This window comes from Podarcis cretensis (genome assembly GCF_951804945.1).
Source record: "Podarcis cretensis genome assembly, chromosome: 5".
NCBI classification, from domain to species: domain Eukaryota; kingdom Metazoa; phylum Chordata; class Lepidosauria; order Squamata; family Lacertidae; genus Podarcis; species Podarcis cretensis.
This window is the reverse complement of record NC_137174.1, coordinates 63,013,763-63,041,662: the sequence shown is the minus strand read 5'-3', so window position 1 is coordinate 63,041,662 and position 27,900 is coordinate 63,013,763. Positions and strand designations below refer to the sequence as shown.

Below are 27,900 nucleotides of genomic sequence, written 5' to 3'. Positions count from 1 at the left end.
ATGTGGACTTTCACTATGGATGCTCTATGAAGTCACTTTCATTATTCTGCTGGCACTCTTGACATATACCTTTCAGTATATAATTAGCAATCATACAAGTTATATTGTGGAAAGAGCTGTAGCTCAGTGGTAGACCATCTGCTTTGGATGCCAAAAGGTCTCAGGTGCACTAAATAGACCAATTGTCTCACTCAGTATAAGGCAGCTTCCTATGTTCCTATTTTCCACAAGGTCCTGAAAAGAGAACAGTCTTTGGAAATACAGAACTGCATCCAGTGGTGTGTGGGCAATTGACCAAAGCACCCACTTTTGGGTGTAATACACACAGCTACAGTCGCACAGGACATAAGAGCCTATAAGCACTTGAGGTACACTGGCTTTTTATTCCATGCATCTGTTTTTGATAGTCAGTCTTGTTCCCAATTGTTATACACTGTTCAATACAAAACAAAAAAAATCAAGTTTGCTTCAGGAAGCCATAGAGTAGGGAGAAAAAAAACAGCATATGAAATGATTGTTTCAAATGACATGTAAAACCATTAACTCCCATTAGCCACCACACTGATTGTGCCATAGCTGCACCCAGTAGTTAAGAATGCATTATGAGATGTGACTAAAACCTAATCAACTTGCCTTGAGTTCTCTCTGGTTTGCATTGCTTATTGTACACATACTGCAGATTGCTATCCCATTATTAGCAAACCCTTAATCAGGCAGTTATAATGTTGTAATGCCATTGGCACAGAATAGTAAAAACACAGCCAAAAGGTTAATCACTGAGGATTGCACACATGGCAATACTGTCTCATAATCTGGATGACATGATTTGTTGGGTTTATGGCTTTCAGTTAAAGGGAACTTTGTTCTAAGAACTAAATCTAGACTCTGCAGCACAAGGCCATCCATTCCACTGACACCCCTAAGATGCTAACAGCGTGTTTACACAAAGACTGAACTACTTTCCTACCCTACAACAAAAATGCACTGTTTTGTTGGTGCCAAGAAAGCATTTCTGGTGCTGCTTGCTCCTTGAACACAAAAGCAACGTAATGTGTGGAAGAAGCATGGTGGCTACCTACCCCTTTCTGCCAGTAAACTTGACACTGCTTTCTAGGGAAAAGGACAATTAAAGTGTGTATTTCTCTGTACTAGTATTTCCAGCTACCATAGTTTTGTCTGTGTCTTAATATTTAATGCTTTGGAGTGTTGTTCCCAGAGAAGAAAGTAGGTATATAGTCAGTACCTTTTATTAGACCTACAGAACAAAACAGGCTTTTTAGAGCCCAGAGTCACACAAATACCTGAGAGTCTGTTTCCACCTCACATTTAAGAGAGAGACTTAAAAACATAACCTGCATACTCTAAGAGAACACCAACCATTTAAAATCTCACCTCTGTTAAACCAATATAATTTTGGAGCACAATTCACCATCCATATTCTAGGGTTAGTAAGTCTATCTTTTTGAGGCACAACATTTACAGCATTTTTGTAATACAATAGTACAAGACCATGTCTCTGCGTAGGGCCAGGCTATATGCTATGGCGTCACTGGGGCAAATTCGGCCCCTCCCTGCATGAAACAGCATGATCACATGAGATGCTCTGTTCCCAGCAGTGGCAATTACATGGAGTGTGGACTAGGAAACTCACAATATGAGGATGCTGTATCATGTGGTGAGTGCCCCTAGACATTGCAACACTAGGGAGAAACACAGCACTGGTCTGGTATTTTCAGCCATTATCCTGGTGGTCATAACATATAGCCCAGCCCTCAGTTCACTATATAAACAATATCACAGCTCTCTAACTTAGAAAACTTGGGTGGCTTAGCTTGATTTTCCTCTCTCTTGGATCTCTCTCCAGTCCTGAAATTTGCTAGAATTGTCTAAATTTACAAAAAAATATTTGTGCATTTAAGAGTACCCAAAAGTTGAGAGCTGATAACAAAAGGTATAATGGCATGGGGAAAATATGAGATGATTAATCTTATTTCTGATTACATTTTCAGCTCTTTTAAAAATGACTTTCAGTTGAGCAAAACCTGTTCAATTTAATTGAAGAAAGAGGAAATGGCTCTGGAAGAATTCTCTCAATGGCACAAATCACAAATACCAGTTTTGAATATTCTACAATTAAGTATTAGACACACCAAAGCACAAGTTGCTAGTTGTTAACACCTGATTTTCATAACCACCAATTTACTAGCTGCCTTAAATGAATGCCCCTTTATTTCAACAGCTCTTTGGGGATCAAAGCAAAACTGGATTTTTTAAAATGGAAAGGAAAGCACAGGACACACACATTTATGAGGAGAGAGCATGTCCTTTGAGACCCCGGTTGTCATAACTTAATGAATTTTCCTTAAACCTTTACATATTCCTTCAACATACTATAACTGCAGGATGACATCTACAGATGCAGGCTGTGTGCAAATACCAAAAGAAACAACCAATAACAGACACAAGAGGCCATTAAATCAGACACATTTTCACTAATGTTAAAGACTCTGGGGAGAGGTTGTACTTCAGTGCAAGAGCACATACGTTGAATGCCTAAGACTCCAGGCTCAATACCTCTAATTAAAAGATCACAGGACTTTCCTTTGCCCAAGACCCTGAGAAGTTATGCTTTAAAGCTGACAGTTCTACATTATATATCTGAGGCATTTCATACAAATGCTTCTTGCCCTAGAAAAGAGATGAAGACCACAGTGGGCTAACAATACCAAGTGCTTCATATGGGGAAAGCATCATGCAGCTACTTGTCATTCTTGACACCATCCCCCACTTTGTCTTATTGCGAAAAATGAACTTTTCAAGAGCATAGTCAGCTAACTGGGCTATGAAGTGAGCTACCAGCTGTTAAACTGGAGTCTTTATGCTGGGCTGAGCTGGGGGGGGGGAGAAAGAGTGTCTTTATTGCCAAATTGTCTTATTCCATTAGTAAAGCAGACAGTTTCCAATTCAGAGATCATCCAAACAACAGTACTCAAAGGTACCCATGAACATGAGAGTGTTAGTAATAGCACACTACGGACACAGTGTTAAGACCATATTAATGGAAGACAATCTTACTCGGCTACGAGTGATTGCCAAAGAAAGGAGAAGAGTAAAAGCAAAGCAAAGTAATTGTCCACAGGGGCCAGGAAGAATGTGGTGAAACTCAAAGGAGAAACAAAGGCTGCTAGGTAGTTGTACTGATAGTTTGGATCATGCCAAGAAAGACATGCTTCCCAGAAGAAGCACCAAGCTAGGTGTCTGTGGTGGACTTTACAGGAGCAATATTGTGCTGCTTCCCCAACAGCTTGGTCCATACACCAATGGAATGGTATTTATTGAAGTGTGGAATAAACAGCATCTGTGCCCCCCCCCCCCCGCAATAAAAGTAATTCACTCTTAAGCTTGCCAAGGAGTACAAGTGACCAGACAGAATTTCCTTCAGAGTGGGCACAGCTCAGATCAGTTTAGTGTAAGCATATTAAGCTTAAGGAATTCTTGTTCAATTTCAAGTGAACAGGGCTTATTTGCTTTTTTGTTGTTCTTGTTTCATTCCGATATATCACAATGTTTAGGACTGCAGCTGAGAGGCTAAAGCATGCCAAGAGGTCTTAGATCTGCATCCTAACCATGTCACACTCCATGCACATGCAGCTCAGGACTGCTTTAATTTGCTTGTACGGGTCTACTCCCCATCCTAGTGTCGGTAGGCTGCTGCAGCCAGCAAGATAAGCATGGCCTATAACACATTATTAGGTCACAACATTAAGAAAACACCTTGGCTCCTCCTCCTCCTGGGATAAGTAGCCATGAAGCAACTGAACAGGGACCACCAATATGTTGTGCTACAATAAACCCTGCCTTTAATCTATAGAAATTAAAATAAATAATGACATAACTTAAGATTCATGTAGTCCAGCTACATAATTTTAAAATATGGAATAATTTAACTCATACAATACTGCTCTCTGTATAAGTAAAGAATTTCCCTTCATTTTGCCACTAGACAATTAAAAAAAAAATCAAATCAAATGTAAACAAACAGCATGCAACCCATCTTTGCCCTTCATTTTGGGGGTGGAGAGTGCGGGGTGCAACTGCTACTGACTACTATAAATATGGAAACTGCTAGGATACAATTTTATACTCAAGACAATGAACTGTTCTTCCCTGAATGAACTAGAAACAAATTGAGGGCACAGCCAAAATTACTGGCAGAACTTTGGCTATAAAACCAAAATAGAACATTTTAGTGTTTTTGTTTTGCTTCCGTTGGATATATCAGTTAAAGGAGCCATGGTTATAAACCTCAGGAAGTTGCTCAGGAAAAATGAGGTATTGCAGAAGGAAAGTGGGATACCATTCAAATAGGAAAGGCAATAGTCTTGGACCCTCTCCAATCCAAAATCCATCAATATGAAAATATGGCTTAGGCTCCCTCAGACCCAAGATGAAGGGCATTCTCTACTCATGATCACATTTCAATGTTACTTTCCACCAGTCACACCACTAAACAAGCAGAGGCCACTTGTTTGGTTCAGGCCAGACTATTCCCTTGGCTTCATCCAAGTACAATACTCCCTTATGGTGTTCAACCTATAGTAGGAAAATTTCCAGTTTCTTCCTTCAGGATAGTCCTCAGGATGTACAGAATGTGCTTTTCCATGGCTTGTGAGTTCTTGATCTTCACTAATTTGATCGATTCATTTTTCATTGAAGGAAGCAAACAAAAGGCAGGTTGGAATGGAGAGGAAGGTAACTTAGAAAAACAGCATCTCAATTTCTCTCTATTCATCAGCCACTCCATGCTGTGTCTCCTGATCTCACAGTGGCATAGTGATGCTGGAAAATGCTGGAGAGGCTGAGGCTAGAATACAGCAGCAGGATGTCACAACCAACCAAATGCCAATTTAAAAACACAATTAGTTCCCACTCTCACATGCTAGGGGAGCAGTGACTCAAGATACACCTTTCCAGGAATGTGAACAAGTTCCTATTGAAAAAGTTACGCTGGTTACACTGATGGCATTTGTTCACAGTTTACCTGATCCACTGCTTCACTGGATGTGATCAAGTCATTGAGTTAACTTCCTTCATTTCTGGTCTTTCAGAACCGCATGGCCTGGTCCCATGTCAAAAGTAGTATCAGATCCTAGCCTTATGCATGCTGTCTAAGACTCAAAAAGATTGTTGTCCTTCATAGGCTAGTCTTCTGAACTTCTTTCTGCAATCAATTATTTTGTCTATGGATACAGTTCACTCTTCAGAGTAAAAAGTGTTAAAATGCCAAAAATATGATACAATAGCTCATTATTCAATAAAATACATCCCTGCCATTCGTGATTGAAATGCTCACCGAGAAACCAATTCATCAGAACATTTCTCCAAAGATTCAAGTTATTGCAGATCATCTGGGTGATGGGGTGGAGATGCAGCTTCTCAGAGGAATGAAGAGGGGATTCTTGGGGGAATCAAAATGCCAGTTGATCAAACGACTGAAGGAGGGAAGAGATACATCTTTACCAAGTTGCAGAGCTGCAGGCTTTACTGGTCCTCACTGTTGCATCAGAGCATTCTGCATCTGAAGAGTCACCACCTGATTCTCCAAACTCTCCAGGATTCTGCATCACAAATCCAAGGGAACAACTTTTAAAATAATTTATTGGCATTTTATCTGTAGACAGAATCGTCCCTGGTCCATCTCAAAAAAAAGCGAAAGCGCATCTGAATGTGCAGCTCAGCCTTTCGTTTTCTGGGAATCTGATGCATGCAATAGATTACTGAGCCACAAAATTCCTGACGTGATTCTGGCCATGTCCTTATATACTAGGGTTGCCATATGTACAGATTTCCCCGGACATATCCAGAATACTGCAGTCGGCAGAAGTCTGGGCGGAAATCGGGAAAATGTCCATGAAAATTGGAACGTATGGTAGCCCATGTCAGCAGTGCCGTTTTTGCATAAAAATAGCTCAAAAATTGCATTTTTAAAGTGATTTTGCCCCAAAAGCTTGATGTACCTAGTTTTGTTTCTGTAAAAATTCTTTTAAACCCATGGGAAAGCATGCAAATATACAATCCCACACAGATTAACTTTGGTTTTAATCTTTCATTAGTGTGGAGTAAATAAAGCTATTTGTCAAGTTGGCACTTGAGGGAACTGGCACAGCTGAACCCTGAAAAGGCTTCCTGTCTTCTCAATGAACTAAAACACTGGGGAGAAGTAAAACAATGGGACATCAAATAAAAATAGAATGATGTAAGAAAAAACTGATAGCGAAAGCAAAGGCTAGCAGAGCTCCAGTTGGAAACCTTGCAATGTATTTATTCAACAGCCCTAGTTTCCAAGCATCTAATTAATATTTTAACTTCAAGCAATGAAGAGAGTGTTACTGACCTCATAGCCACGTTCCTCTGGACATAACTTGCCAAGTGACATCTGTGTTTTCACCCTGCGTACAGCACTCTCCTTATCTGAAAGGCCATCAGACTGGGTAGATATCTCAATGGGGATTTCTGGAGTCTGTGACAACATCTCATCCAGCTTCTCAGCCCGTTGATCTTTACGCCTGTTGGCCAGCTCGTCTGGGCTGTTGGAATGGTCACTGGTATTGCCCTCCTCTCCATCAGACACAGAGAGGTTCTCAGAGCTGAAGGTCGAGTAAGACTGGCAGCTGCTAATGCAACGATGAGGCCTGCAAATCCATAAAACATTAATGGGTTTGATTTGATTCAAAGGCTGCAAGCACTTGATCTAATGAGCAGGGTATTACAAACAAGGATGAGAAGAAGGCCAAGTCCATTCCTAAAGATACATGAAGAACAGCCTTGGTGGATCAAACCAGAGGCCCACCTAGTCCAAAATACTATCCTCACAGTGGCCAACCAGATGCTTATGTGAAGCCCACAATCAGTACAATGACCCTCTCCCACTCATGACCCCGAGCAACTGGTGTTCAAAGAAATCTTGCCTCTGATACTAAGGTAGTACATAGCTATCATGAGTGGCAACTGATAGCCTTATCCTTTGTGAATCTGCCCAATCTTTCTCAAGGCTGTCCACAATGGTGGCCATTGCCGTTTCGTGTAATGATGAATTCCACAGTTTAATTAAGTGCTGTACCTCCTTTTGTCTGTCCTGAATCTTCCAACATTCAGCTTCATTGGATGACCTCGGGTTCTAGTATTACGAGAGAGGGAGAAGAACTTCTCTATCCATGCATAATTTTATACACCTCTATCAAGTCCCCTTCCCTTACTCATGTTTATTCTAAACGAAAAAATTCCTCTGATTGGTTCCCATGGAAGAGGAAATGGGTACAACAGCCCCATGGCTGGTGTACTCTTCCCATTGTCCAGGGACATGTCCAGTGAAGGATCAACTTGCCTCCAGAATTATCCCTTTTTGTCCTCTCCTTGCTGCCATCACAGGGAGACATCTAGTATATCATATATAGCTGTTGTGATGCTCTCTTAGATTGCACTCTAAGTTAGGTTAAAATGACTATAGTACTGAGACACCAGAGACAAATCCATTAAAAACATTTTTAATAAGAAAGCCTCCAGGTTGCTAAATCTGAGGCTTCATTTCTTATTTTTATCTTAATCCTAAAATTCATACCGAGTCTTAATTTAGCCTACTGGTTCTCCTAGTAAATAGGTTGATATATGTAATGTAGCCCTATTTTGTTGTCATTTTAAGTCCTATATTGCCTTTGGCACTGAACAGCAGGTTACAAATTCAGCATTTTCTTATGCAATAAGATCTGAAAATATTGTTTTAGGGAACTATGTGGGGGGGGGGGAGGGGACTACCAATCATTTATTCAAACTAACAGGAGGCAGCTTCTGAAGTTGAGAGAGCCAACGTGGGAGAGGATTCCCTAGAGAGCACTGCAAGGTGATGACAGTTTCATTAATGCAAAGCAAAAATCACCTTGCAGAGATGTAGCTAAAACTAACAGTCAAAATGAAGATGGAGATCTGAAGCATCTTACTAAGTGAATTCTACTTCTCCCCAAAAGTACTTATATGAGCTGATATATTTTACAGGAAAATAAGGGTGTGCAATTTTGGGGCCAAACAAGCTGATCTGCCTTTAACACCTTAAACACATTTAATAAAACTTAACTATGTCTTAACATCATAATATTTTTCTCCCCCCCACCCATCCACTGCCAGTGGCAACCAATGAAGAAATGTAGAATGTTGTGATTCCACAGACAGATCCCTCCCCCCACTAGTCTTTCTGGGAGAGAGAGAGATAAATAAATACATATTCTTGGTGGCACAAATATATTCAGCATCACTCTAGTTTGTCCCTTTGCCAAGACTTGACTCAGCAATCGAAAGAAAACCTGTGAAAATTATCAAGAATGCTAAGAAACAGGTAAGAAATTTGGTCATCACACTAGAAAAAACAGCCAAAAAATCCTGGCCATTCAAACCCAAGATGAAGAGCCCTTTGCCTTGAAGTGCAAAAACCCAGGACACATACAGGTAGGTGGCATGACCACACCACTTTGATTGCAACAGGGTAGGAATTCTCACTTTGGTTCAAAGCAGAAATGATGGAGGTGGCATGTAACAGCCTTTTCTCCCCTACCCCCAGGGTAAAAACTCAAGGGGCAATTCAAAGAGGAGAAGCTGTGGGCAACCAAGAGCCAAGCATCCACACCACTCACTAAAGTTTTTCTGCTCCCTATGAGTTTTCCTGGAAGAAATGGTTTCAGGTTCAGTTACAGGTAAATCCAGTTAGACTCTACAATAGAAAGAATCAATGTACAGGAGTGAAAAGACAGTGCTAGTTTATGACTATTCTGGAACCACCAAAATAAAAACTGTCGAATGGCATCCATCTGAGAGTTTTTGAAGAAGTCAAATGTGAAATCACTTCAAACGGAAATATGTAACTTGTTCCTAAGATCAGCCTCCATGCCAGAAAACTGGAGAGTGGCCAATGTAACCCCAATTTTAAAAGAGCAATCCAGTGGGGATACTGGAAATTAAAGGCCAATTTTCTGGGGAAACTGGTGGAAAACACTGTTAAAGATAAAATTACCAAGAATGGAAAAGAACAAGTCTTGCTGAAGCAGAACCGGCATGCCTTCTACAAGCGTAAGTACTGTCTCACTAATCTATTAAAGTTCTATGAGGGTGTCAAGCAGCATATAGATAGAGAGATCTAGTTGAGATATAGCATACCTGGACTTTCAAAAAGCTTTTGGCAAAGTACCTCACCAAAAATTCTTGAGTAAGCTTAGAAGTCATGGGATAAGAGGAGAGGTTCTCTTGTGTATCAGAATTGGTTAAGTAACAGGAAGCAGAGAGTTCTCCCAATGGAGGGATAAAAATGGTGGAGTCCCCCAAGAATTGATATTGGGATCTGTGCTTTTTAACTTATTCATAAAAGATCTAGAATTAAGAGTGAGGAGTAAAGTAGCCAAGTTTGCTGATAATACCAAATTGCTCAGAGGGATTAAAACAAAAAGGGATTGTGAAATGCTCCAGAAGTATCTCTCCAAACTCAGAGAATTGGCAATAAAATGGCAAATGCAATTCAATGTAAGCTAGAATTGGGGCAATTCCTCCCCACCCAAATTTTAAATATATTCTCATAGGGTCTGAACAGTTGGTGACTTGACCAAAAATGGGACCTTGGAGTTGTAGGGGGCAGCTTGATGAAGAGATCACCCCATGTCCAACAGCTGTGAAAAATGGTAGGGATCCCTAGGGATTGATAATAAAACTGACACAATATCACAATGTTATCATACAGATATTTGCTGTGACTTCATTTGGAATACTGTATACAGTTCTGGTCATCTCACCAGGAATGGTACAGCTAGAAGGGGTTCAGAAAAAGGTAGCCAAAATGACTAGAAGAATGGAGCAACTCCCCTTGGAGGAAAAGTTACATTAGGGAACCTTTCAGTTTAGAGAAAAGGTGAGCAAGAAAGAACATGATAGAAGTATATAAAATTATACATGGAACGTAGAAAGTGGATGACGTTTTCTCCTTTCTTTCATAACACTGGAACTTCAGTAATCCAATGAAGAATCCAATGTTGGAAGATTTAGGACTGACAAAAGGAAGTACTTTGCAGAGCACATAATTATAGAGCCTTGATCACCAGCAAATTCCATAATATCAAGGATGAATGGAAATTTATCTCAACCCTACTTAACCATATCTACAGTTAACCAATTAATTAAGGAATTCTCCCTCCTCTTCCCAGAACACATCCGGGCACAGTCCAGAAAATAACTATTTGGGTAAGATGTTTGAGGGAGTAGTGGCTGTTCAACTCCAAACAGCCTGAGACAATACTGATTATCTAGATCCATTGCAATCTGGCTCAGGTCTGGCTTTTGAAATGAAGCAATTTGGTTTTAATATGGAATGATTTTATTCTGCAGTTTTATATTTTTAGCTGTTTTATTTATTTTTTAACCATTCAGGGAGGTATTCTTTTTAGATATTGTTGTTTTTATTCTTTTCTTTCTTACTTTAATGTTGTTTTAGCACCAGGCAAAAACCTTTTAATTTTCATAGGCTTTTAAAGTCCCCCCCCCAAACTGTTTGGAATGTTTTTATTCTTTGCTACCTCATTTGGGAATTTCTTTAAACTTAAAAGCAGACTACAAATGTCAAAAACAAATATACAAAAAAAGTAATTTTTAATCATAGAGCCTGCCTACTTTCCAAAAGCAAGTAGTGTATGCCTTTTATGTAGGAAAGAATCATGACTAATTGTGCTAGCAATTTTTCCAGATTTTTGTAGATAAGTCTCTTGTGTTTTTGCATATCAGAAAAAACTGTGGGGGAAACACATTAGAAGCAGCATCTCATGATTATCATGATTAGATCTAGACATTTTCAGTATAAATGTGACATGGGTAGAGAGTTTTAAAGCAATTTTTTATGGTAGTTTCCCTGTTCAAAGAACCTGGATAACAAATAATGTTACAGTCACCCCTCTTAAGTTCTCATCATGTTACAATGAAAAGGACGATTGGTCTTACCCGACGTGTAGATTTGGTGGATAAGGAAGGGTTCATTGGGGGGTAATGTTCACAACAAAAACAATCAGCTCACAATAAGCGCACACAAGCAAACACAGAAGGACAGAATAGAAAAGAAAATGGGAAGAAAAACCACTTAACTGACAGATTCGCCAAGGCAGGAGAGAAAAAACTGAGATTATCTCCACCCCCCAGAATTCTGCTCTCCTGCCTTTGTCATAGCTCATGAACATTACCCAACCATTAACCCTTCCTCATCCCACCAAAATTTTAACTCCCCATCCTTTTGTTAAACCAAACCTTTGTTTAGCAATTACGATAAAAATAGAGCAGTTCAGTGTCCTACCTCTGTCTCCGTGGGAATTCCACTTCACTATCTACTTCCCCTTCTTCTTCTTCTGAAGAGTCATCTCCACTCTAGTAGAAGATTAAAGGCAATGTTATTTGCCACTTATTTACAAGCATACAGCCACCTGAGCAACTTTCATGAACGGAAGTCTCCAAAGATAGTATTCTACAGAAAGAACTAAGAAATTTAGGGTGCATGAGAAAACAGCAAAATGTAAATCTGCCCATTGCTTCCAGGATGGTTGGAGGGATCTTACCTTTGGGATGGGTCGTGTTTTACCCGGCAGTCCTGGAGTACTTGCAGGATGAGATGAGCCAAGAGAAGACACTGATCTGTGGCTGCTGAATTCACCTTCCTCATTATTTCCAGGAAATTGCTTATTTGTATGCAATGGTGCTTCAGACTTCTCCAGCCCTGGCTCAAGTGACTGTCCTTGATTTTCAGTATTTGTCCCCATTCTGCACTGTGGGCAAAGGTTGTATGTATCTCCTTTACAACATTCCCAATGATTAGCCTCACCCTCGCCATTCTCGTTCTCCTCCAGATTTCTCCGTGAATCAGCTTCCATAGCAGCAGAGATAAGGTCAGGACTAGAACCAGACATCCTCCTTTGGGCGTGATTACTAAGAGGACTGCGTAGGGCTGCAGCAGGGCCAAAATATCGAAGGTTGTTAGCACAGTTGGCTATGTCCTGCCCATGGATGTTCATTCGGGGGTGATGCCCATGATGATGAGGATGGTGCTGATGATGGTGAGATGAATGGGCCAAGTCATCTTGAGCTGACTGATTTTTCAAGATCCCTGTGAAATCATTGTAGCTGCCTTTGCTGTTTCCTCGCCGGTGGCGTGGTTTGCTACGGTAACGTCCTTTGTTACTGAGGGTTGACATCTTTGGACTTCCTGAAAGGGGAGAGCCACTAGGAGCCACTTCAGTGCTGGATATGCCATCCATCTTCAGCAAGTCAGGCCTGAGAAAGGATGCAAAAACCAGCATGCTCTCTATTAGAAGTAACATATGCAAGCTTCCACTCTATGGAGATTTTCACATTATTTCCTTCATTTTTTGTCAACATGCCTATTGACAGATGACACTGAAGTAACACAAGTTTTGTTATAGGTCACATAGGGTAAACTAAAAATAAAATTCGGAATTGGCAGGTACCAAAGGAAGCACTGAGGTGAACCAAAGGCATGCATACATCCAGTGGGCTTCTTGACTTTTTGCCTTAAAAAAAGGAAATTAGACCTGCATTCCCACCCCATGCTGCTTGCTTAATAATTCAGGTGAACATAGAATAAATCCTATGACTCCCAGTTTGCAACAACAGGTTTTGCAGCAATGTGAATTAGCTGTAGCATTATGCTAAAGCACTGGTTTAAAAAAATGCTTGCCTACAAAAGCCCAGCTGTGATTTGTAGGCATTTATTTTTCATATCTGTGGTGGTTCCACACTACCCACTATCAACAGATCAGTACATACTGAAGAACTCATTCTAAATGGCAAGGAGCAAAAATGCTGAAATGCCACACCAGTCTCCAGAATTAAAGCTGTCTAGATAACCCCTTAGTACATTTAATCCAGGTCAAATATCAGCTGACCATTTTGCTAATATTAAAAGCGCACTCCCTGATATAAAAGCTGCATTGGGTACTCTAAATGACCACCGATAAAACTCTTTGGTTCAACATTCCGCTCTTAAATTGCACCTGCTCTACATTACTAAAACTTCCATGTTATTGGTGATCATAATCAAGGACACACATATCCCATCTTATAGATTAATGTCTAATTCAAGGATGCTACACACCAGAAGATTTGTCAGTGCCACTTGAGTAATCAGTCATTTTGTGCAATAATGGATGCTGACCCTAGCAGATGTGGCTTCCTCATTTTGTAGATATATGCACGTAATTGTGAAAAGCCTTTGAACATGTTTTTGTTATTTGGCTCACCGTTTAGTCTGGCCCCCAGGCTTGTGCGAGACTCCTCTCCTCTTCATCAATTTTTCCATTGCATTGGCATGGATTATTGGTCGGACTGGGTGACGCTTGTAAGTCCCAGGATATTTCTTTTCCACAGCTTGCTCCCGCCTGCACATGGATTAAAAATGAAATTTGTAATCTTTTCATTATAAAATGAATTTTTTAGTATATTTGCAATTTCCCCAAGTCAAAAGAATAATAAATATTACAAACTGTTGTCCACGCAAGTGCTCATGTCAGCATTTGGGAGAGGAACCTAGTTATTCTCTAGGCCACTGTCTTAAATTGGGAGATGGGGCCCAATACTAGGTAGAGCCTGATCTAAAGGAAGCAATAACAGCAGTACTACCACCAAACAAATATATGGTAAACAAAATTGGTGTGTTTAGGTTAAAGGTGGATCTGCATCTGAAGAGGTTGGAGTATGCTGATGTAGGCAACAACTAATGTGACCATAAGTGCTGGTTGTGTTTCATATCAAGATTAAAAAAACATGAGTGTGCAACAGAAGTGTTGTGTTCTAAAATAAGAAGCTTTCCCCACAACAATCTTGATTAGAAAAAGAAGTGTCTGGAGCAGATCCATGGAAAAAATTAATACTAAGGAATGGCAATTGTTCTCTTGCACTATGTAAGGGAAACACAAAGAGAACACAATTTCCTGCCATTGAAGCAAATTACGCTTGTTTGTCATCCAGATCTCGAAACAGATCATTATGGGGTTGTTGTTTTAATCTAGAACAATCAGAAAACCTATGAATCCCTGCTTCTAATTATGTCATCTGCATGGCTACAAGGTACATCTATGTGGATGAGCGTACTTGATGAGCTCCTTTTCTCGAACCTCCAGCTGTAACATGATGGCACTGAGCTCCATGTACAAATTATTGGCTCTCTCCAGTTTTCTCTCATAATGTTCACGAATGTCCAAGGCATGCCTATGAAAAAGAAAGGAGAGCTACAGGTGAGTGGCTTTTCCTCCAAGGGACAATTTGTACAGGCAAAAGGGAAGCTTAATAGATGTACTTATGCAGAATTATTCTCAATTAAACATCTCATCTACCACTTCCAAGATAAGCAAATGATGAAAGTATCTGAATGTAATAAAACCAAAATCAGAGTTTAAATATGAATGAAGCACTCACTAAAGAGAACTCTGTTAAGATCCTTCTGCTATAATTCAGGGTCACCCAGGATAAGAGATTGGCAGTAAATTCAGGACAAACAAACAAAAGTTATTTCTTTATGCAGTGCATAGTTAACATAAGGAATTTCCTGCAACAGGATGCTTATCTCCTTAAAAAGAAATTAGACAAATTACTGACAGATAAAACTATTGACAGCTATTAGCTATGATAGCTAAATAGAACATCCAGGGTCAGAGGCAGACTGAATGTCCTGTTTGCATTCTTCCCAGAAATATCTGGCAGTCTCTTGGTGGAAACAGGATAGTTAATTTATCTGCATTAGCAAAGCTCTTCTCACGCACTGAAAGTCAACAGACCTGAGTTCTTCTCTTCTGCGACGAATAAGTTCTTCATCTAACCGGTGTATGCAAGTTCCTTCACTTTTAATCTTCTCAAAGTGCTTCTTCACTTCTTCTCTCCATTCAGCCTGCCAAAGCAATTTAGATGGATACACAGCATAACTCATGGCAGTGACAACTGCACAATAAAGGGTTGCACTACTTTAACATATTAAAAAGAAACCCAAGCTTCTTTATTCCAATAGTACTTTTGTGGTAGGAGGCTGCAAAGCTATCTGATCACCAGGCTTGACCAGGGACTCATCTTTTTAGCTGAAATTCTAACATTAAGTACAGACGTGTATTGCAAATCTCTCCTAGCCTATAAAACTGATTGCCATTTCAAACCTATGAACAGCTCAATTTCTTCTCAAATCTGTAGCCAACTGCTTTTCAGGCCCAAGACTACATGGAGAGTATGCAATACTCATGGAAATATAATAACAACTATTTATTTGGCTTTAGATTTCACACCACAATTCCTACGGATTTGCACTTGTAGACATCTTGATCACGTCAGTAAAATGCTTTACTTTAATACTTTAATACTTCACTGGAACAAAATCTGCACCCTGCAGACACCATCCAATCAGGAGGTCCGTTCTGTACAATGTTGGAATCAGGCCTTTTGTGTGACAGCACCTACCATTTGGAACTCTGTCTAACTGTACATCACACAGGATTCTTCTATATTATCTTCTAGATGCCTGCCAAATATATTGCTCTTTCAACAAGCCTTTTAAAATCTTCATCCCAGCTGGTATCTAGCTTGGAATGGAATTAATTTTATGTATGTGCTGTTGTTTTTTATTTACTGCTTTTTATTTACAACTCTGTTATTATATTGTAAATCGCTTTGGGGTGAATTATGGGAAGAGATTCATAAATGAATGCCTGTGCTTTTCTCTTCCTATTCCTACCATACAAGTCTTATTAAAGAACACATGGCAAGCCAACGATACAGTCTGGTGCTAGAAAAGAAAGATTTACCTGAGACTTGAAATAAGTCTCTTGAGGGGTACCCAACACATCAGCAGATGCAATGTCAAGGTGCATAAGTGTCTGTCGAAAAGAGGGCCGATTCCGCGGCTTGCTTTGCCTGACAAATTAAAGAAAAACAAACAGGAGAGAACATCCAAACATAATTAAGAAGCAATTTGGAATATTTTAATTGATGGTTTCATTTGAAATAGGCCTTTCTCACTGCCTATTAGAATACCACCACCCCCTAAAGTAAAACAAAGGAGGTAGCAATCAGGAATACATAAATGTCAGTTTCCTTATTCCCCCTCCCATATCTGGCAAGGCAAACCAAACCCTCAATGTAACACTAATGTAGAAAGATTATTAGCTAGATATGAACACTATATCCTCTCACTTTGTTATTTTCCACATATCCATTTCAGAAGCATCTTCACTTACTTCTCCTTTCTCATCCCTTCCTTTCCAATTATGGTGGAAAAAGAAAAGGGCACCAAATTCAAAAAAGTGCTGAATTATGGTCACAAAGGAAGTATTAGGAGCATATTCGAAGTGTGTCCCCATTCTTCCTTTGCAGGAATGGCTTCTACTTATTACCTTACTGTCTGTGGCAATCAGAACACATTCATATCAGTTCATACACTTGAAGAAGTTGTTTTCCCCCAAGCCAATGTATTATTCTAAACTGTGCTTTACAAAAGAACAGACTGTAGTATCACAGTGTTAATGCCAGTATCTTACTAGTCGGTGCAGACAGAGATCTCACCCTTCACTCTCATTTTGTGGGCATACTGTGGCGTTTTGTACTGGGGGTGGAAGAGGAGTATGCACCATACCAGCTGGGCTCAGTGTGGACAGAACAACCCTTACCAGGTTTGCTTCATAAGGATCTTGAATCCATCTGGGCAAGTGGAGGGCACAGGAAGGTGCAAGCTATTACTGCCTACCCCCCAGATGATGGCTGAGGAGTCGACATCCTTATATGGAATCTCTCCAGTGAGAAGCTCCCACAAAACTACTCCAAATGACCTGATAGAAAATGAGAGAGAGAGAAATCAGAAAAATTGTATATAACAAGGGGGTTAAGGCTCAGATCTTCTAAAGCAAAGCTGTTAGTGATGCTAAGTCATGAGAACATAGTTTGTCTCAGAAGTTCTGTTGGAAACACTGAAGCTGACAAGTACTTATTAATGCATTACTCACCAAATATCCACCTTTTCAGAGACAGGTTCATTGCGAATCACCTCTGGCGCCATCCAAGCTACAGTCCCTGCAAAGGACATTTTTGTACTCTTATCGCTGAGTTCTTTAGAAGTACCAAAATCTGAAATTTTTACTGTATCATTGTGAGTAACTAATACACTGAAAAGAAAAAAAGGGGGGAAACGGGGAATAAAGTTTGAATGTAATTCCAACTCACAACCACAATTTAGGTCAAATCTCATTTTTTGTCTTACACTCCCCACATGCCAACAACTCACTTGGGTGACTTGAGGTCTCTGTGGATGATTTTATGAAGATGTAAATAGTTCATTCCACTAGCAATCCCTGTTGACCAGTCCACAAGCAGGCGAGGTGTGACCTTCCTACCGGCTCGCAACACTTCATACAGCTGTCCATGAGCACAGTACTCCATTATTATACAGTAGCACGGTGCCTGAGTACAAACGCCCCTGGCATAAAAAAGAACTATAGATTAAAAACAACAGCAACATTTATAATAATGAGAACATGCAAGTGAAACAAAATGAAAAGTGCTGTCCATTGCTAATTCTCCTGGACAGTAAAAGTATTTCTCATCTTTGACACCAAATCACTCTTTCTTTCAATTTATTCATATTCATATTCTATCCTTCAAATAAATTCACATTATTTTCACTTTATCCACCAATTAATTGGTCATATATGTACCAGAATAGTAAGTGGAATAATGAAATGTCTTCCCAGAGCTATTTCATTCTAAACATTCTATTTCATTCTAAAATTGAATTTCATGAGGTAGCGTTGATTATTATTCAGGGTCTTGGGGCAGAATAAGGAGGATGAAATGCTGCTGAATTAACTCACATTAAAACTCTTTCCACACATAACAATAAAGTTTTCACAAAGAAAGGAGTGGGAAATAAAAAATTTTAAATTGCTGCAATAATGGATTGGGAAGAACTTGGGCTTCCACAGAATACAAAGCATGTTATCCAACTACAATCATACCTCCACTTACGTATCCCTCCGGTTATGTAAACTTTGGGATACATAACCGGCAAAACCGGAAGTATATTTCCGGGTTTTTGCCACACGTGCATGCGCAGAAGTGGTCTCTCTGGTTGCGAAAACCTAGGGATCCGGCTGGACCTCTGGAACAGATCCCTTCTGCAACCAGAGTTACCACTGTACCATGCATCCATAAACATACATCCATAAACAGCAACTTTGTTCCTCCCTTCATATGAACTGGAAACAAGCCAGGAAGTTTCAGTTTGCTACGGTTTCCATTTATATACTGGGAAACTATGGCTAATGGCTTCCAAACAAGCAAGGATATGAAGCCTTAGTTTAAAGCTGGTTTAATACTAAGTGACACTTGCCGGCTTGTTCACTCACCAATATCTGATCATCTGAGGATAGTAAATTAATATAAGGATTCTGTTTTACCATCAGCAGGCATGGCTAAAGAAATAATCTTGAAGTTGAGATTTTCCAGCTAGAACTACTGTTTAGAGGACAGAAGGAGTCCATTGTAACCTGAACACAGTTTAAAGTAAAGGTAAAAGGTAAAGGACCACTGACGGTTAAGTTAAAGGCGACTATGGGGTGCAGCGCTCATCTCGTTTTTCAGGCCAAGGGAGCCAGTGTCTGTCCATAGACAGCTTTCCAGGTCATGTAGCCAGCATGACTAAACTGCTTCTGGCACAATGGGACACCGCAATGAGTGCCAGAGTGCACAGAAACGCCATTTACCTTTCCACCACAGCGGTACCTATTTATCTACTTGCACTGGTATGCTTTTGAACTGCTAGGTCGGCAGAAGCTGGGGCAGCTCACCCCACTGCGCAGATTCAAACCGTGGACCTTTGAATTGGCAAGCTCAAGAGGCTCAGTGGTTTAGACCACAGTGCCACCCACAATACAATTTAGCAGGACATGAAGAGATATAGCATATGAGTCCAAAAAAACAACATTATTCTAGAGTCAAGATAATCAAAGTATGACCTACTTGAAAGCAATGATGTTAGGATGCTTCAACTTCCTCAAGTGTTTGATATCCGTTTCACTCTGTTCTCTCACTTTCTTGATGGCCACCTCCTCTGCTCTGAATTTCCCTAAGAAAACAGCTCCCTGCGCTCCACTGCCCAACCACTGAAGTTCAGAAATCTCCTCAAAAGGAACTTCCCATGTATCTGATAAGAAACAAGCATTGTTATTCTGACTGCTATAGCTACCTTTTGTCAAGCCTCAGAGTAATCAACCAGTTAGTGCCTTTGTAGTCTGATGCCCTGTTGAACTTTGCTAGCATGCAAAATGCTCACATCTAGATAATATTGTATTTTAAAAGGGGAAAAAGCACTAGTGCTTTCATTAGCTGTTAAGCTTCCCAGGAAATAACTAGATGAGCATTCGCATAATAAAGATACTGAGATAGAAGGACACACACTGTATTTCTTCAACCTAAATATCCCAAATGTTCTACTTATAGAGGTGCTTTGGACCGGAAGTGCTTCCAGACTGGAAGTCAGTAAAGCAAGGGATATCTGACTCTGAAACTGCATTTGGTGCTCAGGGGTGATGCTACAAGGGGCACCAAACATTTGAAAGCACAAGTGATAGTCAACTTCAGCTCTGTACAAATAGGAGGGGCCCCATTCATTTAATGAAAGAAGCTCTGAGTATTCATTCCCACTGTACATGGAGCTCTTCCCCACAAATCAGCCCCACAAGCACAGCTTTTCCATGCACAACAAATGCACATTTGTTTTGCTTTAATCACATTTTAAGGAGCTCAGACTAATTGTTTCTTGATCTGGTTTGAGGATCCCTGCTTTAAAGATTATTAAGAGCAACTAAGAATATGATCTTGCCACACCTAGGAAGAGATTTTGCATGCAGTCATCCCCACATCCCCCCTCCCATCCCAGGGTAGAAAAATAATACCCCAGATCAGGGGCATAGTGTAGGCGGTGCTGGGGGGCCATGACCCTGGGCGCACAATTTATGTGGGGGCGCGAAGCATGTAAGCAACCCCAGTGCAGCCCAGCCTGGCACTCCTCTCCGCCCACCAAGGGCAGTGTCGGCCAGTCAATCTCCCCCTGCATAGGTGGGCAGTTGACTCAGCATGGCCCCACTTTGTTCTGGTGGGGGTAGGGTTGCGGCAGTGGCAAGGGCTGGCGCCTGCCCAGCTCACCCACCCTGGGCATCGACAACCAATCTTACACCACTGCTCCAGGTGCCTAATAAATGACCCAATACAAGAAGCAACACAGAATAGCAGAAATTGCTATTTGGTTTCGGGACTGCCTTATTTTTAGACATTCTGAAAGTTGAGTGGCAGTGCTTTTTTCAGGGAGTACTCAAGGGTCCACAGTATCAGCACCTCTTTTCTTTTTGTTAAAAAGTGTGACACTTAGTGTTAACAACTTCATGGTGAGTACTGGCACTTATTTTTCTAGAAAAAAAGAACTGATGAGTCAGATATGAAACATTGATCCATAAATTCAAATAGATGAGATTGAGGCTACTGCAATTTTATGACACTCTGGAGGCTATACTTTCCCCTCCTTCATATCTGAGAACATTTTTAAAGGCACAAAAATATATGGTTTGACTTTTTAGGTTTACCTTGTTGCTGCAGCTTGTAGTCAGTGGAGTAAGCTTTCCCTATAATATTCCATACAGGCTTCAAACAACCAAAGAGTCCTTCAAGAAATCCACCATTTCCACTACTTGATCTGTTGAACTGGATCTTGATATCTTCTGTTCCATTGTTGGTCTCCCCAGGTATATTATCATTGGTGCCCTGATGAACGGTAGTTTCCAATTCATCCTGTTCCGTTAACTGTAGCACGCTGTTTTCAAATTGGTCCCTGGAATCCTCACTTACACTGGTCAATACTGTTGTGGCAACTGGACTGCTCATGTTCTCTGATGCATTGCTATGAAGTAAGCCCTTGTCTCGTACGTCTTCTATGATCTCAGATGAAGGATGGAGACCACTGGGTATATGTTCTCCATGCATCCTAGTGAAATCTTTATCTTCATTGAGGGTCTTGGCGATCACAGTCGTAGAGGAAGACCAGCTCAGGGGCTCCTGAGAACTGGTCATTGTACTGTGGGTGTGCATGGAGTTGACAGTCAAAGATATTGCTCTAACAAACACCAGTGCTCACTCCCAGTGTAGAAAGTGGCCACAACACCTGAAAAAGGAACCACAGAAAGGTTATGAGAATCATATATCTGGTTACATTTGGAGACAAATATTTTAAATGAACAATAAACTGATGTAAACTACCTATTTGTTCTTCAGTTTAAGCCCAAGGATTCATTTCCTAACAAAAAGGCTATCCTGTCCCAAGGAACTTTTCATACAACAGAAGTAGCAATTGCTTGAAGTTACAACTGTTCTCCCACAGTTGTGGTATCTCTCAGCAATATATTGCATGCTGGACTTTGCCCATCTGTCACATTAAGCCACCTGACATCGAAACCAAACAGGCTCATGTGACAAAACAATTGAAGTATTTACATAGCTTGCCACAAAAAATCCAAGCTGCAATAGGATCATTCCATGCATCGTAAAACAATAATTTTATTAATATAGAATTAGGTATTTAAAATTAAAGTTAAACAAGGCTGATATACTTTGTAAATGGATTTGTTATCATAATAACCATTCAAAACAATTGTGCCCAACTGTAATGGAAATTTTTAACAAGTGTGCATTTAGGGGAAAACTATGGTATGTTGTGTTGTATCTCTATATATAAGGTGTGGGGAGCCTTGGACACCCAATCACCCCAGATGTTGCTGAGATACAACTCCCACAAGCAAGCACAGCCAATAGCCAGGGGTAGTGGGAGTAATAGTTCAGCAATATCTGGAGGGTCAAAGGTTCCCCACACCTGTTTTATAAATAGGTAATTTCTATTGGGCTACTGTTTGATACTATTGAGATTGGACTTACTCAGGCATTATTGCAAGGACAAGTGTGAACTTCACCCATTTAAAGGTAAATATTACTGACCAAAGTGAATTACTGAGGTACATAGGAATGATCTTCTGTTCAACTATCTGTTTTACTATTACTGGGGTGTTAGTCCCAGCTTAGAATAGTCTAACATAGAACACAGTTGTTCCTTAAGACAAGACAGGCTGAACTGAAGGAGAACCGACAGCTATATATAAGCAGGCTGAAACTAACAGTGGAGAAAAAGCTGGACTTGAGTAAGCTGATCTTACAGGAGACCTCCGTTTACCAGAATATGAACAATCCAGTTCCTCCAATTATGTTTTACTATACGGTATTGTTATACTATAGCTGTCTTTCCATATTATGTAACACCCTTACAATGTGGTTGCATCTATAGCAGCTGCTTGTGATTTATATTCAAAACAAGGGATAGAAACTTTATTTGCCTTATGCACTTATCTATATAAACCTGGAGATGAGTAACAATTTTTTTAAAAAAAATCTTAAGATACGTTAAAAATATATATTTTAAACCAGTCTTCAAGATACAACTGCTGAAATCAACTTTACATCCCTGGAAAAAGGTCTTAAAGCATGTCTGGAGTATGCAAACTTTGGAAGACAGAAGAGTTTCACAACCTGGAGCTGAACCACCACTGAGAGCACACCTTTCCTGCTCTAATTTGTCATGTTATGTTCCACTATTATGCTTCTGGGAGCCCCCCTTTTGCAGATACAACTTTTATTTTGTAATTCTGTCAAGCAAGAAGAAGAAAAAGAAATATTTACATCTTTGTTCTGGCATCGGAGAAACCAAAGCTAATTACATATCTGTACATGAATTGACAGAAGGGCTGAATTCTCCCCAGTCTGAAAAAATATGTCTCAGATAAGCTGTTCTTCACACAAATAAAAGCTCAGTTTCAATTGCCCAAGAAAATGTTGCCTTTATTCTGTAAACAATACATTTTATATGTATGATCGTCCCATGTGATATAAAAGATATTTTTAGAATTGTTTCCATTCAGAGCATTTTCATGTTCACAGTCCAATGGCTCTAGATTGCATAATCTAGTTTAACACAAAATAAATAAGGTTGCATAATGACTTCTGGTAATATCAAACACAGTATTTTTTTAAAGTTAAGTTAGAAAAGGAAATGCACATTCATTATTATTATAGAAATATCACTGAACTGATATTTACACAACAAGGTATAGTATGAAAATGAGAATCCACTATCACACATTTCATTAATCTGTTTCTCCCTGAAGGGGTCCACTTTGCATTCTCTATATAACTATTAGGCAGGTAGAAAGAGCTCTCTTCAGCTCCTAGTGTTGTCACATTAAGATGTGAAACCAATAAAAGTTCCTGGCAGAAGCTACTCAGAATACCTCTTTTTACATGCCTTCCATTTATACACACTATACATTTTATTGCAGTAGCCTAAGCGGGAAAGCAAATTTGTCATACAGCTTACAGAGCATGACCAAAAAAAAACTTATTTCTTTTTAATTTCATAGTTGAGTTGGGGAATGGGGGGAAGAGAGTCAAGTAATTTTTTAGCATGCCATTGGCTTTAATTTTTTGACAAAAAATGCATGTGAAAGTCACCCATCAAAACCTATTCACCACAAACTACCTCCTAAAAAGAACTCTTTCTGAATAGAACACATAGGATATTTTGGGATTTTCCTTTCTGAAAGTGCGGCAGACCTGGTTAAATTAAACCTAGTTCCTGAATATTTCCAAAATGGAGAACTGTGGTTTAATGTGGTTTACTGACAATAATCTTAATTGAGGATCAAACCATTGCTTAAGAGCCTGGTTAGCCAACTGACATCAAACCCATTTGATGCCAGTTCCCTATTTCAGTGTTTCCCAACCTTGGGTCTCCAGCTGTTTTTGGACTACAGTTCCCATCATCCTCACCACTGGTCTTGCCAGCTAGGGATGATGGGAGCTGTAGTCCAAAAACAGCTGGAGACCCAAGGTTGGGAAACACTGCCCTATTTGACAATGGTCTTCCTAGCGCTGTTTCTCCAGAGAGAGACACCCACTTACAGAGGACAGAAGGAAATTCTTGCCAGTCCCTTTTACACTGCAGCCCTCAGGACCCCCTGAAAATCTGTTATGAGGGTTGGTGGACTGTCCAGAACAGATTTTCAGGGGGCACTGGGGACTGTAAGAAAGAGGGAGAAATCAGCAACATATTGCTTTTCCCTCCTCCTCCTGAGAGAGTCGACATCTCTCACCAGAACAAAAGTCTTTATAACAGGGCAACAACTGGATACAACCTTTTGGGTTTCTTTTATTTAGAATTTTGTTATAAATACCATAAATACATGAGATATGGAATAGAGCTGGACAATGTACTGAAGTTCACATCATGATAATAGTTTCATAATAATTGGTATGGCAATATATCATGAATCACAGTGTGTGTGTGTGTTATGTAAAAAATCATGATATGGGAAGAATCATAGAATCATAGAGTTGGAAGAGACCACAAGGGCCATCGAGTCCAACCCCCTGCCAAGCAGGAAACACCATCAGAGCACTCCTGACATATGGTTGTCAAGCCTCTGCTTAAAGACCTCCAAAGAAGGAGACTCCACCACACTCCTTGGCAGCAATTTCCACTGTCGAACAGCTCTTACTGTCAGGAAGTTCTTCCTAATGTTTAGGTGGAATCTTCTTTCTTGTAGTTTGGAACCATTGCTCCGTGTCCGCTTCTCTGGAGCAGCAGAAAACAACCTTTCTCCCTCCTCTATGTGACATCCTTTTATATATTTGAACATGGCTATCATATCACCCCTTAACCTCCTCTTCTCCAGGCTAAACATGCCCAGCTCCCTTAGCCGTTCCTCATAAGGCATCGTTTCCAGGCCTTTGACCATTTTGCTTGCCCTCCTCTGGACACGTTCCAGTTTCTCAGTGTCCTTCTTGAACTGAAGTGCCCAGAACTGGACACAGTACTCCAGGTGAGGTCTGACCAGAGCAGAATACAGTGGCACTATTACTTCCCTTGATCTAGATGCTATACTCCTATTGATGCAGCCCAGAATTGCATTGGCTTTTTTAGCTGCCGCGTCACACTGTTGGCTCATGTCAAGTTTGTGGTCAACCAAGACTCCTAGATCCTTTTCACATGTACTGCTCTCAAGCCAGGTGTCACCCATCTTGTGAAGCCGGTCATCTCTTCTGCCCCTGTTGCTCTGTACTATAAAATATCAGTTGTATCAATACTTAAAGGTAAGTAAAATACTTAAAAGTAAGTAAAAATGTATCAGTTTCAGACCCCTAAGTAGTAGAAGTTGCTAGGACATTACCCCATTCACCTCTATATAGTTACATCCTTCTTTCAAACATAGTGCTATATCAGTATAGCACAATATTTAGTGGATAATATATCACAATGTTGAAAACTATGTATCGCCCAGCCCTAATATGGAGATATATATGTATAGCAGACCCTCCAAGTGTTTCTATTTTCCAAGAACATCCCTGATTTAGAGAAGCTGTCCTGGTTTTTGATTTGATCCTGGAATGTCCCACTTTTCCTTAAGCTGTCCCTATTTTCATTGGAGAAATGTTGGAGGGTATGGAGTTATCCGAACCCCAATCCATCTGAAGGCAATCCTATATAGGGAAGTGTTTAATGTTTAATTCTGTTTCTATATATATTGAAAGCTGCTCAGAGTGGCTGGTGCAACTCAGTAAGATGTGTGGGGTATAAATAGTAAAAGTATCAATATGGAATGGGATGTCTCTATTTTCATCAGAGAAATGTTGGAGGGTATGGTACTGTAGTCTACCCTACCCCAGGTGGGAATTCCTAGACATGGAGGATACACACACATACAAACACCTATTCTTTGATGCCAAGGCAGAACCATCAAGCAATCATCTTCTCCTCACTACCACACATACCACCATCAAATAACAATCAACACAACAGTATGGAAAATAGATGCCTGCCATAGTAAAATACTGTCTGAAGTCATTCTCCTCCTTCGGAAAGGCATTTATACATGCACTTATTCATCCATTCTCATTGCCTTTAAAAAGGACACTTTTTTCTATCCCAACCCTGATGCCTACTCCTGTAGTGCCAAAATGGTCAAGTAGCAGGTGGTGTGAAAGGCCTCTTCGTAAAATCTTGGGAGAGTTGCCTGCAACTCACAGCAATATAATATTAGGCTAGATGGGCTTGGTATAAGACAGCTTCCTATATTCCTATCATGTGAGAGGGCTCAGGTTTGGACACCTCAGCCCTGAACTTGAGCATTCTATGGTTATGTGCTAGGCTAGTAAGAGACAATCTAGGAAGTAAGAATGTGGAATTTAACCTCAATATATGTATTCCCCTCCCCAACCCCAACTCCAGTTAAAGTTAATATAATCTGATAAAGGCAAAAGCAGTCTAATTTCCTTATCTTCCCTCCCTCCTATCAGTCCCCCACCCACCCACATGAAACTTATCAGGCTGTTGTTTTTGTTTTCTTTTGTTTTGCCTTTTAATTTACAAGCTTATATTCTTATAGGGAACAACTCTACCAAGTATGAACTACAACAACCTTCCTTTTGGAGTGGCCCCATTTTGATTCCAAACTGATGGGCACTTGGCCCCCCTACTCCCCAAAATTGCTATTAAAATACATTATAGAATAGTACCCTATTTCCACATGTACAGTTGCTGGAGTTTTTGAAGGCAGGAAATTTTATTAATTTATTTTTTACTCTTCTTAAAGCTTTTAGTGACACTCTGAATACCCTTAAGACAAATACTGTTTCTTTGGTCCTTAAGAGTTCCAAAGATGCAACAGAATTTTTGTATTTTGACCAGGACCACAAGCTGAACAACAAAATTAATTTTAATTGATGAAATAAGCCTTACATCTTACAAGTTTATAAACATGGTCAAATATTTCATTAATACCAACTTACAGCATATCTGCAAAACAATGGAAGAAGAGTTGGAAAAATCCTAGTCATTTGGTCAACTGTAATTTGAATTTAGCAATTTCTGTATGCCATAATGGGCTGGTGGCTTAAAAAAATTATTCTGACACATCTCAGAATTTTAAATGCTTTTTCCAGTTCCGATGATAAACATGGAATTTATCAGAAAAATATCAGAAAAAGAGTAAACACTCTGAAGCTACTTTCTCTGGAGTAGCTGAGAATTATTAAAATGAACTTTAATACTTAAGGAATTCTATTTAACTCTGCACACAGGAGGAAACTGACCCTTACTGTAGCAAGTAGTGCAAAAAAGAGAAAATCCTGACCTCTGCTGACCACAAGAGACAGAAGAGATGCAATGCTCTTTGTCAATAATCCATTTGAAGAGATTAACAAGATGCCAAGCTTCACTTTTTGGAATTAATTAACATACAAACCACAAATCAAAGCTGCACTAGCCTTATTACAATCTGAAAAGTTAGCCACAGATTTTAAAAATCCTACTATTAAGCCGTTGTAATATTAAATGCCTATAAACAAACATAAAGCCCCCCCCCATCAATTAAGAATGGATTTAAGTTAATTGTGTAAGAATAGAAATTTGTCATTCAGTTTCTACCACTGTACTTTGAAACATAGAGGCATGTGAACCCAGAGACTAAGTAACAAAGAAGTAAGTAACAAAGACAACCAGGTATCAAGGGGGTGGATGTTCCAGTGAAGAGAAAGGGTAAGATGCATTTTTTTCCAAACATGGAAACCAGGGTTGTGGGGTGGTTTTTTTTTTGTTTTGGTTTTTTTACTTTTCTTGCTTTGTTACTCTCACTTTTGTTTTGTTACATTCGTCTTTTATTCTAGGCACAATGTCAAAAATAGAGCTTTACATGT

At 39.9% G+C, this 27,900-nt stretch overlaps 1 protein-coding gene across 6 annotated transcripts in view; it reads right to left on the bottom strand.

Moving 5' to 3' along the window:
* Positions 1-363: 363 nt before the first annotated feature.
* Positions 364-27,900, bottom strand: part of MAP3K13 (mitogen-activated protein kinase kinase kinase 13) — a 42,401-nt gene continuing 14,864 nt past the window's right edge. For 5 of the 6 annotated variants that reach the window (XM_079976840.1, XM_079976842.1, XM_079976843.1 and 2 more), the window contains 14 exons: positions 20,694-21,268; positions 19,075-19,258; positions 17,342-17,533; positions 17,064-17,222; positions 16,731-16,889; positions 15,870-15,978; positions 14,859-14,968; positions 14,176-14,292; positions 13,326-13,463; positions 11,628-12,339; positions 11,369-11,439; positions 7,121-7,177; positions 6,395-6,692; positions 364-5,618 (listed from right to left, as the gene is read on the bottom strand). In XM_079976840.1, coding sequence (XP_079832966.1) covers positions 5,517-5,618; positions 6,395-6,692; positions 7,121-7,177; positions 11,369-11,439; positions 11,628-12,339; positions 13,326-13,463; positions 14,176-14,292; positions 14,859-14,968; positions 15,870-15,978; positions 16,731-16,889; positions 17,064-17,222; positions 17,342-17,533; positions 19,075-19,258; positions 20,694-21,195 — 2,910 coding nt within the window. In that variant the 5' untranslated portion in view covers positions 21,196-21,268 and the 3' untranslated portion in view covers positions 364-5,516. The remainder of the gene's footprint in view (positions 5,619-6,394; positions 6,693-7,120; positions 7,178-11,368; positions 11,440-11,627; positions 12,340-13,325; positions 13,464-14,175; positions 14,293-14,858; positions 14,969-15,869; positions 15,979-16,730; positions 16,890-17,063; positions 17,223-17,341; positions 17,534-19,074; positions 19,259-20,693; positions 21,269-27,900) is intronic. The other variant, XM_079976845.1, reaches the window with a different exon arrangement.